Source organism: Taeniopygia guttata, chromosome 7 (assembly GCF_048771995.1).
Source record: "Taeniopygia guttata chromosome 7, bTaeGut7.mat, whole genome shotgun sequence".
NCBI classification, from domain to species: domain Eukaryota; kingdom Metazoa; phylum Chordata; class Aves; order Passeriformes; family Estrildidae; genus Taeniopygia; species Taeniopygia guttata.
In genome coordinates this window covers 11,950,175-11,964,086 of record NC_133032.1, presented here as the reverse complement: position 1 = coordinate 11,964,086, position 13,912 = coordinate 11,950,175, and the positions used below count along the sequence as shown (strand labels likewise).

At 45.0% G+C, this 13,912-nt stretch overlaps 1 protein-coding gene across 2 annotated transcripts in view; it reads right to left on the bottom strand.

Annotated features, from left to right (window-relative positions):
• Nucleotides 1–13,912, bottom strand: part of LOC100221738 (unconventional myosin-X) — an 89,751-nt gene that overhangs the window by 65,168 nt on the left and 10,671 nt on the right. Inside the window, exons 2-5 of one of the 2 annotated variants that reach the window (XM_030278342.4) lie at nucleotides 10,276–10,374; nucleotides 5,010–5,168; nucleotides 1,170–1,357; nucleotides 794–928 (exon numbers count right to left, since the gene is read on the bottom strand). In XM_030278342.4, the coding sequence (XP_030134202.4) occupies nucleotides 794–928; nucleotides 1,170–1,357; nucleotides 5,010–5,168; nucleotides 10,276–10,374 (581 nt within the window). Of the gene's footprint in view, nucleotides 1–793; nucleotides 929–1,169; nucleotides 1,358–5,009; nucleotides 5,169–10,275; nucleotides 10,375–13,912 lie in introns of those variants that run through there. The other variant, XM_032749380.3, reaches the window with a different exon arrangement.

The following is a 13,912-nucleotide window of genomic DNA, read 5'->3' as shown; positions in this document are numbered from 1 at the left end:
GACTGCTTCTCACTGTCATTCTTTGGTTCCTTATTTTCTTTGCTGCTCTTTGCCTCTTACTAGTTTTCCTCGGCCACATTTTGCTTCTTCAGATTTTCCAGATACTTTTTCCCTTCATCTCTCTGTTCCAGCATAGGTCACCTGTGGGTTATGGTCCCTCAGGGGTGTAGGACCTCTTCTGGCATGAAGCATTTTCCCTGAAATGTCTCTCCATTCCCTCATTGCTGCCAGCTCCTCTCTCAAACACATTTGATTCAGGTGCCATGCGCTTCCCTGCCTGCCTGATGCGTCATCAGGGTTTAGGTGGGTGGTGGTTGTTCCCTGGTGCCAGCTCCCATGGACAATTCTCCATGAAATCACTTGCCATGACAGCAGGAGAGCTGCCAGGTTGCCCATGGGACTCCTGAAAAGACAGACCAGCAGCCTGAAACACAGGGAGGCCGGGGGAAAGCAGAGGCTCATGGAGGAAACCAGGAGCCAGAGTATGACAGAGACCCACTGTGAGGACAGCTACAGTCAAGAGCTAGAGCATGAATTCTCCAGCTTAGGAGACACATCCCACATTGCTGTTGGAAAAAAGCCTAATCCATCCATGGACAGCTGGGAGAGCAGGCACGGGGAGGCATCCCGGCAAGACGGCAACCTTCACGTTTCCCTGCGTGACACCATTCGGTTCTGTGATCCTCTCTACGCAGTCTGGCTCCATCCCTGCCCAGAAGGCAAGGCCCCCCAAGGCAGGGCCCCCAAAGGCAGGCTGACCCAGCACTCTGGGTGCCCACGAGGATGGCTGTACCTGCTTTCCAGGATGGCTTCCTCCACGTGAGTGCTCTTCTCAGACAGAGGGGCCCCAAGGGAGGTCTGGCTCATGGCTGACAGAAATTTCAGGAGCAACTTGGTGCTCTCAGTCTTTCCAGCTCCACTTTCTCCACTGTTAAGAAAAAAATATACATTTCATTCACAAATTCAGGACAGACAGAGTTGATGACCATCCTACCCGTAGCACAGAAGGGATCTCTAGGAATAAACATGTGACATCTCCGCTGTGGCAAGCAGGGATCAGGCAAAGGCAGGGAGGGTGGTGTGGGTATTCAGGCAGATGTCAATGCAAATGGAACAGCAGGAGCAAGGTGTGTGATGCAGCCATGGAGTGCTGGTTCTCCATTTCTAACCTTATCAGAACACACTGGCTGTCATGACGCTTCCACAAGCAGCAGTAGCACTCGTTAGCGGTGGCGAAGATATGGGGAGGCAGCTCACCCAGGCGGTGCTGTCTGTACAGCTCTATGGCATCCACACCGTACAGACCTGGGATGGGTTTGTAGGGGTTTACTGATGCCAAGATGGAACCAATGTTTGTCTACGGGGAAAAAACAAAACACAGAAAGGAAATGAAGCAAGCTTCTGGGGAAAACAAAAAATCACGAACAAGCCAGACCCTGAAATAAGTCATGGTGAAGGAGAAAGCCTAAATAAGGACACTGGGCTCCAGCAGAGAGCTGCACAGTTTGGCAAAGATGTCAAACCCTGGAGAAGGAGCTGTACAGCTGGGTATGGATTGCACACTCTGAAGCTTGCTGCTTTACAATATAACATTCTTATCCTCTTGTCCTTGTTAAATTAAGCTTACACAACTTAAAAATATGAAGCCATCTTCATACCCAGCTACTTTGCACTGTGTTTGAAGCTAAGTAGCAGAGCCAGGCCTGAAAGAGTGTCAGGAGACATTTCAATGCCCCTATCCACAGTCCTAAGCAAAGGGGGCTTTGCAGCATTCAAGAACCTCCTGAACAGAGCTGGAACACAAACACACACACACACTACACACATGTGCAAAGAATTACTAAAGCATATAATTTTTCTTCTGCTGAAAAAATGCTGTTTGGTGCAGCTTAAATAATTTGGTAAGCCAAACCAAAATTGACAGCTAAAGATAAAGCTCTGGATTTCAAGTCAAAACATTTCTATATTTTCTAAACATTTTATTTTGAAAATATTTATTTTGAAAATCTCACAGTCCAAAAAAGAGGTAGCAAGATTTAAAATAAAATATCCAGGCGACAGCATTGAATTTCAAATTTATAGTTTTGTGCAGTGAAAAGGAAATTAATATTGCTTTTTGGGGCATGACTTTTTCGGTTCAGCCAACCAGCTTAAATCCAGTTATTCTCAGAGCTGCAGTTCAGAGCAATGGTGCCACCTCTCTCCTAATGATAGCTTTGTAATATGGTCACCATCCATGCTGCTGGTGTGGTGGCCTCCCTCACAGGGACATCTTGGACTGCTCTACTCAAGGAATACCCATTCTTAGATATGACTGAATAAACACTTAGATTGCTGCAGGGGTGCCAAGCTTTCTGGTCAGGGACAACATCTAGCATTATTTCCAAACCATGAACTAACTACAAGTCACCCATCAGATATAAAAGCATTTGAATGTATCTACTGGAGAAGCTGTAAATTAAACACGTGGTGGCACGGAAACTCATCAGGCCAAATGAAATCTGAGGCTATAGCAATGCCAAGCTCTGAAGCCAGAAGCCAGACTGATAAGATGCTGTAGTCACCAAGATATTTAAAACTCATTTAATATTTAAAGCTCAAATTAAAGCAGCACTCAGAGATCATTGGGGGGGGGGAGAAATCACCTAGGCCAAATTGCATTATCGCTATAAACACACTATAATGGATCGAGTCCTGAAAACCCTCTGACAGGGACCTTTGTGGGCAGAAAAGTAATTAATTGGTAATGAAAGCAATAAGCAAGCAGATGATCTTTGGCCAGAGAGGTGGAGAGAGGAGGGAGGGGAAAGCATTGAGTGTCAAAACATGAATTGGGAAAAAGCATTGTACAAGCAGCTGAGGAACAGCCATTGTCCAGAGACTACAAGACAGAAATATCCATTCTAACTCTTCTCCCAGACCTTTACAGCATCTTTTCTTCTCAGATGTTTCAGTTTGCATTTTCCATTGTAGTTTCACTAGGAACAGAGCTCATCTCCAGAGAACTTCTGGAAAGTCCTTTCCAGAACTTCTTCCAGTACAGCCATCTCTTTCAAAGAGATGTGTTCAAAGGTGTTTCAAACGTGTTCCTAGAAAACTTTTCCATCACCCAGTTGCAGTCTGCTCACCACATGCATTCCCTTATAGACAATTTCTGTCCATAATTTTTAATAGCAGTAAGACCATGTATGTACCAGCTACTCTATCAGCAAAATAATTGCCCCAAAAGAACTCTCCAGAGCAGGACAAGCCACATGTGGCAAGTCTACTTCTCAGGACAATAGATCCTACTTAGATGGTTAGGCATGGCTTTGCTAAGGACAGCATGAAATGTGGCAGTACAGCCCCTGGCTCATTTCTACATCACTCACATTATGTTGGGTCTACTTTTTTTAAGCAATAAAGGCTGTTGCTGTGCTCACATAATTTCCTTCAACAGCTTGGTAGAGCTCAAACAGTATTTATCTGGAAAACAAAAGGTACTGTTGAGCTTGTCAGTATTGCTGTAGTAAATTAATTATGGGTGCCAGACCAGTCTAGATAAACTGCTACCTACACTCCCTGATCAGAAAGGATCCCCTTTAGGAGCTCATGGATGGTAGGGCTAATAATCCTACACTGAGGGGCTCTTCCCAGTACTGAGCATGTTACAGAGGTCAGGCCCCTTCACATATCTCCAAAAATTTCAGGCCCAAGATGCACATCTGAGATTCATGCACTATGCAAAGGCAAAAAACGAGGTGTAAAGGTGTTAAACTTTAACACCTTTATGCCCAGATGGAGAAGACGCAGAACTAATGCTGAATAAGAGCAGGAATGCCACATCAGAGCTAGCTGAAAGGCTTGAGGAGGTGAAGCTGCTATGACACTGCTGGTGTTGTGGCATTTCTGGTACAAGGCACAGACTGAAAAGAGAATCCTGCATCGCATTTTAAGGTGTGAGGAAGAACAGGAGGCGTATACCCAAATGGGTCAAAAGCTGGACAAACACATAGCATGTGTCAAACACAGGACAAGAAGAGCAGCAAGGATATGGACCATCAAAATAGTGTGTGCACATGGGTACTGTCACAGGGTCACAAGGCTGTGTTACCAGACAGTCAAAGGTGCCTACAGAAAAAGAGGAAAAAAAAAAAAAAAAGATAATTTACAGTCTCCTCTGCATCCAGTGCAGGAGATGGTTCAGAAACAGGGTCACTTTACTGATAATTTACTGGAATACAGGTACATATGGTTTGGTTGCCTTGATAACAGTTGCTATGCAACACAGACAGATTTACATTTTTTCTGTCATATTCTGCAAAGTCTCTGTGCACATTGCATGGACAAGCAAGGTAAGACAGTCTTTGTAATCTATATTCCTTGTTCTCTCCACATCTTAGCAGAGCACTGCCATCCCAGCAGTTCAGGGTTGTCTTGTCCCACGTGTGCTTTTCCTCACAAGTCCCTTTCCTACCACTTGTCTCCCTTCTGAGAGGGAAATCAGGAGATGCTATGAGTATTCATTCATCTGTGCAAGGAGAGCAGAGCAATCAAAAAAACCCCAAAAAAAACCAAAAGAAAAAACTGCATGTAAAAGCAGAAGAGTTTGGCAACAGGTTTGCATTCCTAGTTTTGTTAGGCAGTATCTTTGTCTGGATCAGGAGGGATACTCAGCAACCCCCTGCATATGCTGCACTTTTCACTCTGCTTGGCCTTATAAAACATGGAACAGCCATAATGGGGAACCTGGGGAATGTAAAAGACACATTGACATGGATGTTTGCAGAGGACACAGAGCTGCACAACTGCCATGAAGCTCAGAGGTGAACGTTCATGTTTTGGAAGTTCCTCCACAGAGGCAAAGAGGGTAGGATCTCACAGGGATGATGGAGCTGGCAAGGCAGGAAATCCCCTCCAATTCCTGTCCTCAAGAGACAAGGATAACATCAGTACTTCACATGCAAAGTGGCAGCCCTGAAGCTAAACAGAAACCATTAAGCCAAAAGGGACGAGCACTTAGCACTTACATAGATGTTACCCTGCTGGTAGCGCTGGTGGAGGTTAAGCAGGATGGCAGCTTCATGCAGATCTCCCAGCATGGACATGTCTTCTACCCCATCAACGCTGGTCTGGTGCATGGGTAAGACCTTTTCTCTGGAAAGGGTGGCCTTGGGGTACTGGAACACCTGGAAGAATGGGAAGAAGGACAAATAAGCTAATGACACCTGGGCACGTGGTCTGATTTCCTACCAGAAATGTGCACCTTTATATTTTGGTACTGGAAAAGGAAATGAATAAGACACAGATCTGCTCCCTACTTTTACAGGCACCCTGCCCTTCCTGTTCCTACATATTTAAGCCCCCTGGCCAGAAATCATCCAACATACTCCCTTCTTTTGCTCCACAGCCAATCTCTCACACATAACATAAGGTTACTGAATTTCCCCTTGATAGGAGCAAAGTACCAGCCTCCATCTGCTAGGATAGGTATTACATACTGCAGTCATTACTGTGAATAATGATGGCAACTGCTCCCAAGAGACCAGGAACAGTCTTTCACAAATAACACAGGTGAGATCACGTCTCTGACCATGGGGAAGTAGAGGAAAAGCTAATTCACATTCCAAGTTTGGCCCTGCACTCTGCTACACATAGCAGCAGCCAGAGAGCATCTGGAAGAGTTTGTCATCTCAAGAGCAAAAGAAAGCAAAGCACATGAGACGCCAAATAGAGCAGTAACATTCTCTCTGTGTGATGACACGTATGTGTATGATACAGCTTTCAAAATATTTGTACAGTGACACCTATTAACTTCTATCATTGCTCTAGGAAGTACTCATCTCTGTGCAGTTGCACTCATCTTGCCTCAATTGTTGCATCCTTCCTCCTGCCAGAGCTTTCTCCTCCTCAATAACCCACTCTTCAGTTATCAGGCTGTCTCCTTCACCCCCTTTCAACACAGCTGAGATTATGTGACTGTTCCCCTCCACCACACTCACATCCCAGCCCTCCTTTCCTCCTCCTCAAGCACGATGCTGGCATTTCACGCAAGTTATTTCAGTTGCTTCCCACTCTTGGATTCAGCCATGTGCCATTTCCACACAGCATCCAAAGCGGTGCTAGATGGTAAGACCCAAAGAGAGACAGATGGGAGACTTCATATAAGCATCCTGGAGAAGGAAACTGGTCTCCACAGTAACCCCTCCAAAGAATCTTGTGCTTTTCCTCCTCTCCCGGGGCTCTGGTCTCTACCTCATTTCCATCCCTGCTTGTCAGCCCTCCTGAGTGCCAGCAAGAAACCGATAGGCTCCATAGAGAACCACCTCTGACCTGTAGCCTTGCTCTGACTGGTTTCTCCTGCCCACCTCCTTGGAGTGCTGCTGTCAGTGCTGGGGAGAGGCTGTCCCTGCAGCTGCAGACAGAATGAGGTCACCCAGCCCCCTCCAGCGAGCCACCCTGCGAGTCCCTTGCAGGGCGCTCACAGCTGCAGCACACTGCAGGTGCTCACCCTGCAGGGCTCTGAGCCTGCACCCCGCCGTGCAGGGCAGCAATAACCCAGCACAGCATCTCTTACAAGATCACCATGATGCACAGCCACAAGAGCAGCTCTGTTCCAGGAGGGAGCTGGGGAGGAGGAGCTGGCTCAGTCCCTCAGGTGTGTTCACCCCATTTCTGACCAGTCACACCTGTGTGGAAAGTACTACTCGGTCTCTCCACTGACAGACTCCTTCACAGCCCACTTCTTTCACCAGCCAGGAGGCTTTCAAAAATACATAGTTCATGATCACTGTCAAACAAAGCCCAGTCCAGCAAAAAGGTTCTCTCCAGGTCTCTCCACACCATTTCTGCTCCTGAGTGTCAGAGAGGTCTGACAGCCAGAAGGACCCCCACTCTGTAAGCATGACCCTAAAAAAAAAAAAAAAAAAAAAAAAGAAAGCATTTTTTTTCTTCTTCAGGGCAGAGACTTCAAGCACTTTCACAAGAAAACTGAAGGAGCAGAAAGGGAGAATGTGACAATTAAATTCAGGAGAGTACAAACTGCAGATGCACAACACGAACTGGACTGTCAGGAACAAAATCAGTACAACACTTTCAAACCAGGAGGCAGCAAATGACCCTGGCTCTCTCTTGTCTGCTGACTTACACAAAATTTGGAAGAGGACAAGTAAAAAACAGTATGATGTGATCTTCCCTGGTACTTACTCATTTACTACTGCTGTGTCAGCACTTGCAGCCATTTGGGCCAGAAGAGAAACATTAAGAAAACATTTAGACAAAAAGCTGAGTGGACAAGTGTCCTAAAAGATATCAGGTGGCTGGCAGTACCTGTGCCCAGAGGCTGCTATGCATGAAAAGTGCTCAGAGTTCATTTGCTTGTTCCTGTAGACAACACGGGAGAAAATGGAACCCTGAAGAGGAACAGGGGTGCTAAATACACAAGTAAATTATTAGTAGGGCTTAGAAAATCACCTGTTATACCTGCCTTGAGCCACTTGATTGGGGCCTCCAACCCCACTGAGGTTTGGGAGGTGATGGCTCTGTGCCTCTGGAAGACACTTGTGACATGTGGGAGAGTGTTCAGGTCTTCCCTGGCACTGGAAGAAAGCTTTTCATTTGTTCTCTGCCCTCCAGGGAAGAGGGTAGCTTTTCCAGTCTCTGCATCACCAACAGGCTGCAAGGATCATCCATGCTCCTGGACACAAGCCCATGTCCCAAGACTGTCAAAGTGACTTTCTTCAAGGAGCTCAGAGGTTTGAGACACAAACAGGATGATGCTCCACCCTCAGAGTCCCAGTAAGGAAGCTTTTGTTACCCCACTGCTCATCCCTGGATGCTTCCAGCAATCTGCCAGGAGAGCAATTTCAAAGATCCTCTCCCATCATCCTGTTCCAGGAAGATGCCAGGCCTGATGTTCAGCACTACTGAACAGCTGGTAGCTGATTTTTCCTGAAGCAAGTAAGAACTCAGGCAAACTGATCTCTCAGCAAAGTTGCTGCCAGAACATCTAACAAACTAGTATATAAAAAATAAAGTTATCAGAGTTAATAATCCGATGTTTATTTTTGGGAAATAAAATAATCAGCTTTCAGTCTAACAGGCACCTCACACCCAAAGATTTATACTTTCTCACCAGTGATAAACTCAATTTGCCTCAGATTTAGCCCAAAGTGAGGGTAGCATGACCATGACGCTCTCCAATGCCCTGCAATGGTCAGGAATAAAGCAAAATCTGGGCAGGAAACAAGCCAAGATGAGGCTTGCCAATGCTGCTCACCAGGCTCAGCAAGGGAGAAATTATTCCTTTTCAAACTCAATTCCATCCATTAGTGCCATCCTGAGCACATAAGCAAAGCTCCCACCTGGCATCCAAGTTATATTTATCCAGAAAGCATTTGGCTGTTTTGTCTGGATCGTGGTTTCCAATTTTGTGTTTCATAAGCAAAGCTCCTCCTTTCCTCCCAGGAAGTAGCATTTCCCATGGATTTATTGCTTGAGGTGTTTTTAAGGAAGTGAAAACAAATGACAAAAGTTTTGAATCGTGACTGGATTTCTTACCTCAGAGCTGCAAGAGCTGCAGAGATGCTGGGCCACAGCAAACATGAGGACACTAGATTTGGGGGTCCTAAAAATCAGAGTGATTAACTGCCCCATCCAACCCAAAGTGAAGATATTTATCAGAGTTCTCACCTGGGGCAGGACTGCCAGTACAGGTATGAAGCAATGAATGTGGCAGAGGAGGGAAGCACACAGGACAGCTCTTGTGGGTGGCACTGAATAAAGAAAGCCCTTTAATGATCACCAGGAGCTTTTACTCCATAAGCATAAAGCACATGCTTCTCCAGCCTAGTGGTTTCCTGTTTCATGGAAGGAAAAAACCCAAACCCAGCTTTTTTTTTTTTTTTTTTTTTTTCACACCTGTAAGCCCCCAAGCATTATCCTGAGCATATTCTGAGTATCTTTTCCAGCATACAAGGCACAGGCTGGAAGTGAGTGCACCCACACAGACAGCTCTAAAGTGGGATTTCTGGTGTCCTTTCAGAGATGCCAGATGGGTTTTAAAGATTTTACAAGGCCACAGCAGCATGTCAGAAGAGACAGAACTGGGAAAGTCACACAGAAGTATTCACGGTTTTTTGTCCCTCTGGAGGCTGCTGCATTACTCATGATCCCTTAAAATGTGTTAGTGATATCCAGCACACCCAGCACACCCATACAAGTAAACTCCTCAAGAAGGGGTCTAAGAGACTACAGTAACCACATTTAAAAAAATCTGTGTTTACTTGGGGATTTTCCATCTCTGAGAAACAAATCAGGCTCTTTATAAAAGAATGATGACTTCAAATCTTTTAAGGCAAGACTGAAAAACACGAGGGTCCTACTAGTGACAAACCAGAGTTCTAAATCCCCTTTCCCCCTGTGCCCTCCTTTGTTTGGCAGGTAAGAGGCTGAAGAAAACCTGTCCATTTTTCTGTAACAAAGCAGCCACCTGCAGGGCCCATTCACCAGAACAGCTGAGCAGGTGTAATTGCTCACTGCTGGAGGGCACAGTCCTGCCCATTTCCCCATCCTCCTCCCAGCCCAGGCACCAGTCTGACTCACCAGGAACCTCCCTGAAGGCTGTGGAAAGCTTTCCCAGGGTTAGCCAGGTGAGCTGACTCACTGAGGACTTGGATGATCCCCAGAGGTCCCTTCCTACCAACATTATTCCATGAGTGCTGCAGTACCAGGGAACCATATGCAGCACAGGGCTGGAAATCAGGCAGGAAATAAGCTTGTTCTTACCATTGTTGGAGAGCTCTGCTCTCAGGGGAGCTTGGCTGCCTGCTGAGCTGTGTACCTCTGCTGCCTCTACACACTGACTGGCACAGGGAGCCCACTGCCACGCGCCCCTGGCACAAAGGGCTGGCAGCAAAAGCTGCTGAAGCAGCTGGTGGTGAGCACAAGCACCCTGAGAGTGGCACAGCTTGGCAGGAAGGGCTGCTTGGTTATTGGAGCTGCCTCCTTCCAGGAGCATTCAACAACTATAATGATTTTGTTAGGCTTTTCATGCAACTCCTTCAAAGATGGCACAAGGGAAACCAAAAAAGTGAGGTAGGCAGAGAAATGAAGAGAACAAGAAGAGCAATCTTCTCTTTTTAACATTTGTCACATCTTTGGTGTAACAGATCCAGGTCAGTTTCAGATACAACTGCAGCATTTCCATTGATAAATTTCAACATGATGGTCATGCAAAACCAGGAAGTCCATCTTACAGCTTGGCATAGGCTACACACTCATGCAAACTTCACTTACCATGCCATAATCTGAGGTGAAGAGAACATTTCCATTGGCACAGAAGCCAACAGTGCATGGCTGCAGCTGGTCCTGCTCCTGCAGCCATACCCTGGCACCCTGCAAAAACAAGAAGACATCCCCTTAGAAAGACCTGGAGCCTGTGAGATCTGCACCCAAGGAAAGCTGGGGGAAGCTGAGCTATTTAGAGGCTACTTCCAAGCTACAGCTGCTTAAAATATTTAAATAAGTCCTACTTACATTTTCAGAGAAATTTGTTTTGGTTTTTCTTAATGTAACAGGAGCAGAAGAAAAAGCAGTTTTAATGAGCTTCATGTGGAAACTAAAGTAAAGAAACACCAATTTTTATAGAAAGATACCAACACACAGGATAGTTAGTTTGACTGTCTAAATATTTTAAAATTTGGAATAACTGGTCATTAAAAGTCATGCTATAATAATAATAGAACATATAAATAAAGCATGTTTACAATGTAAAGAATACACCCACGCATCATTGTAAGTCAAAATGCTTCCAGCAATCACCAGCAAAGAGGATTTCACAGAGCTTTGTTTGCAAACTCTGGCAAGAGTTTCCTTTGGTAAGTGAGATGACCTGAGTGTTTCTCTGATGTATATATACACTGATGTATACACAACGGTCCTTATGCCTGATGTATGTATGCACTGGTGTTTTTATCTGTTTTTATAGATGATGTTTCACGTACATTACAACATCTTAAACTTCTCTATGTCTCTCAAGACAAGTCTCAGCACAAACCCAGATTTCTCGTAACACACAGGCAGGGATCTGCAGGACAGGTAGATCTCAGCTTGCCTACCAAAATAATGGGGAAAGCAAGTTTGCTGGATTGTCCTCTTCTGCCTGTGGGACCTGGTACAAGGGAAAGAGCAGGAGCATGAAGGCAGATCAGGGCAAGCATGACCTGCAATTACAGAGCTAGGCAGGAAGCCACACCACATTTCAGTTATTGCAAACTAATCACTTCCATGTCTTCCCATAGACATCACATGAACTCTGATTAGATAAATATTGAGAAAAATCCAAAGTGCTCAACTGTTGAGTAACATTAGGGCCATTCTGCCTTTCATTGATTCATAGACTGACTTTCTTCCTAAATTTTTTTTATGCCCCTAAATTATTGATCATGAGCTTTAAGCCCTTCCTACCCTCTTAATCCCATCAGCACCATTAGCTCTTTGCTTGTAGGCTTAATATGTTTGAAGAAATTGAATAGTGTTTCTATATTACATTATACAAAATGTGAAACACTAATTCTATTTTTAATGATTTGTTTTTAGTGTCGGTGGGTTTTTTTAAACTACTTAAGTCACTCTAAACACTTTAGTACCCTGGACTTTCCTTACTGTAGGAGATACATCTACAGGCCAACCTCCAGTCCTCCCAATAAAAGATCTGGGTTTAATGACATTAAAAATGAGTATATAAGTCTAGCTTTACTGCTGTGCTCTGGTCTAGAGTTTCTACATCAAGCAGATTAATCTCCCCTCACCAAGTGAATGAAAAGCACCATTGCATCTGATCAGCACCTAAGCCCATGGATGGTCTTGAAAGATCATCCTCGTGGCCAGTGAACAATAGCAACAGAAAAAAATGGAATCTTATGTTTGAGATTTGAGATCCCAGAGAGCTGGTATGGACAGTACATCCCACACAGATTTTGAGGAACTATACAGAGGATTTGTTACATCCTCTTAGGCTTTCTGAAACTCTGGATGCTTGAAATAAAGTGTCCTGAGGCATCTGGGCAAGACATTGCTCTTGAGAAATCTTCAATTTCCCAAATCGCATTCTGACTAGTGTGCATAAACATACGAACAGCAACATGTGTTCAAAGATTTTTTTACTACTTTCACCAGACTCCTATTACCACCATGGCAGAAAGCAAAGAGTCAGAAAACAGGAAGGTTGTGTCTCCAAACAGTGGGATGAAAGAAAGCCTTTTATAAGACACTTAGTGTAAACATCCCCAATATCAACACATATCAATGTATATCAATGCCTTCAGACACTAGTAACCCAGGACAGCAGAGATGAGAGCCTGAGGCAAGTGCAGTTTAATCACAAGACAAGTCTGCACCCTGCCATCCACACTGTGTCCCAGTGCCACAGCACACACGCCCTGTGTATGGGAGTGTGCCACCATCACAGCACCCTACACAGGCTGCCCCTGGAGACCAGGGAGTTCCAGCTTACACAGACTTTCTGCTCCCTGAGCTCAGAAATTAACTTGGAGAGACAGGCAGCTGATAATCTGATGCAGAAGAGACAATCCATGGGCATGAATATTGTTATTTAATAGGTACCACTTAGAAGGGAAAGGGGGACATAGGCAATGGGATCACTCAGCTATCTTCAACACATAGGAATTATCTAAAAGCCCAGACTGATTCAGACCCCTTTCCCAGCAGAGGTCCACGTGCAAAAGCATTAACAAATACTCCTCTAAGGAGACATAGCTCTTCTGTACAACACCACACAAACTTATGGCAGGTCCTTCTGTGTGCTGCTAAGGAATAGAAGGCAACATGCTGAATCTCCCAGGCACTGTGATATTTCAGCTGCCCAGAACGACTTATTTCCGTTTACCCTGATGTTGTAGCTGTTTGTACAACAGCAATTGCCTCTGCACAACAGAGTAACTGCACCCAGTTATGGTGTTTCCAAAAGGAATATTGTGCTGAGGTAGCCAGACAAAGAACCACAGGGCAAACAATTATTTTAACTTCTGCACAGCATAGCCATAGCCCCATTTCCTGAAAGGCAGAGTTTGTTTTAGTGCATCTCCTTCCATCAGCCTTTTTCTCTAAACATGAAATTCCCCAAGGAGCCTTGACTAAATACAGGAGCAGATGGTGACACCAAAGAGACTACCCTCACTTTACTCCCCTCTCCCCCAATGCCACACATCTCATTGATCAGTTGAAAAGATTAAATTGGTCAGAAAACTTCCAAAACCTGTCAGACAGCAAGACTTAACTTCCACAAGAGAAGCGAGGTCAGTAGGACTGAGCACTGCCCAGCAGCAACGTGCCAGATCTGGGGGGGCCCAGCTCCCACAAGCACCAGATGATGGGAAAACCCTGCTCTTCTAGGACAAGAGCATTTCATTCTGGGATACAGAAGGTCCACCTTCACCCACAGACAAAACAGTTTAACAAAATGAAGCAACAAACAATCACCAATTTGAAGAGAACCCCTTAAAAGACAGAGGAGGAACAGCTGGCTGAATACCAATCACATAGTTAACTCAAGCCTCTTATATAATGAGCTCATCCCCTTCCAATTATTCTTTTACTAGAAGTTTATTAGGCTGGTCTGTTGCTTTGGTTTCAAAGAGCAGGAACTGAAAGAAGAATAAAACACTAATGGACCAGTTCCTATTATCAAGGGCAGGTCACTCAGATGTTAAACATACTCTGAGACCAACATCCTCATTCCTATGGCCTCAGTAACAATCTGCCCATGAACTTGCCTTGCCACAAAGTGCACAGCAAAGCACAATCCTGAAAAGTGATCCTGTACCATGGGGTTGTAATTTAGAAAATAAAGTTGCTTGCATACAGAGAGCAGTGTTTCATCAGTACTGGCCCATGGTCACACCATCAGGCATTC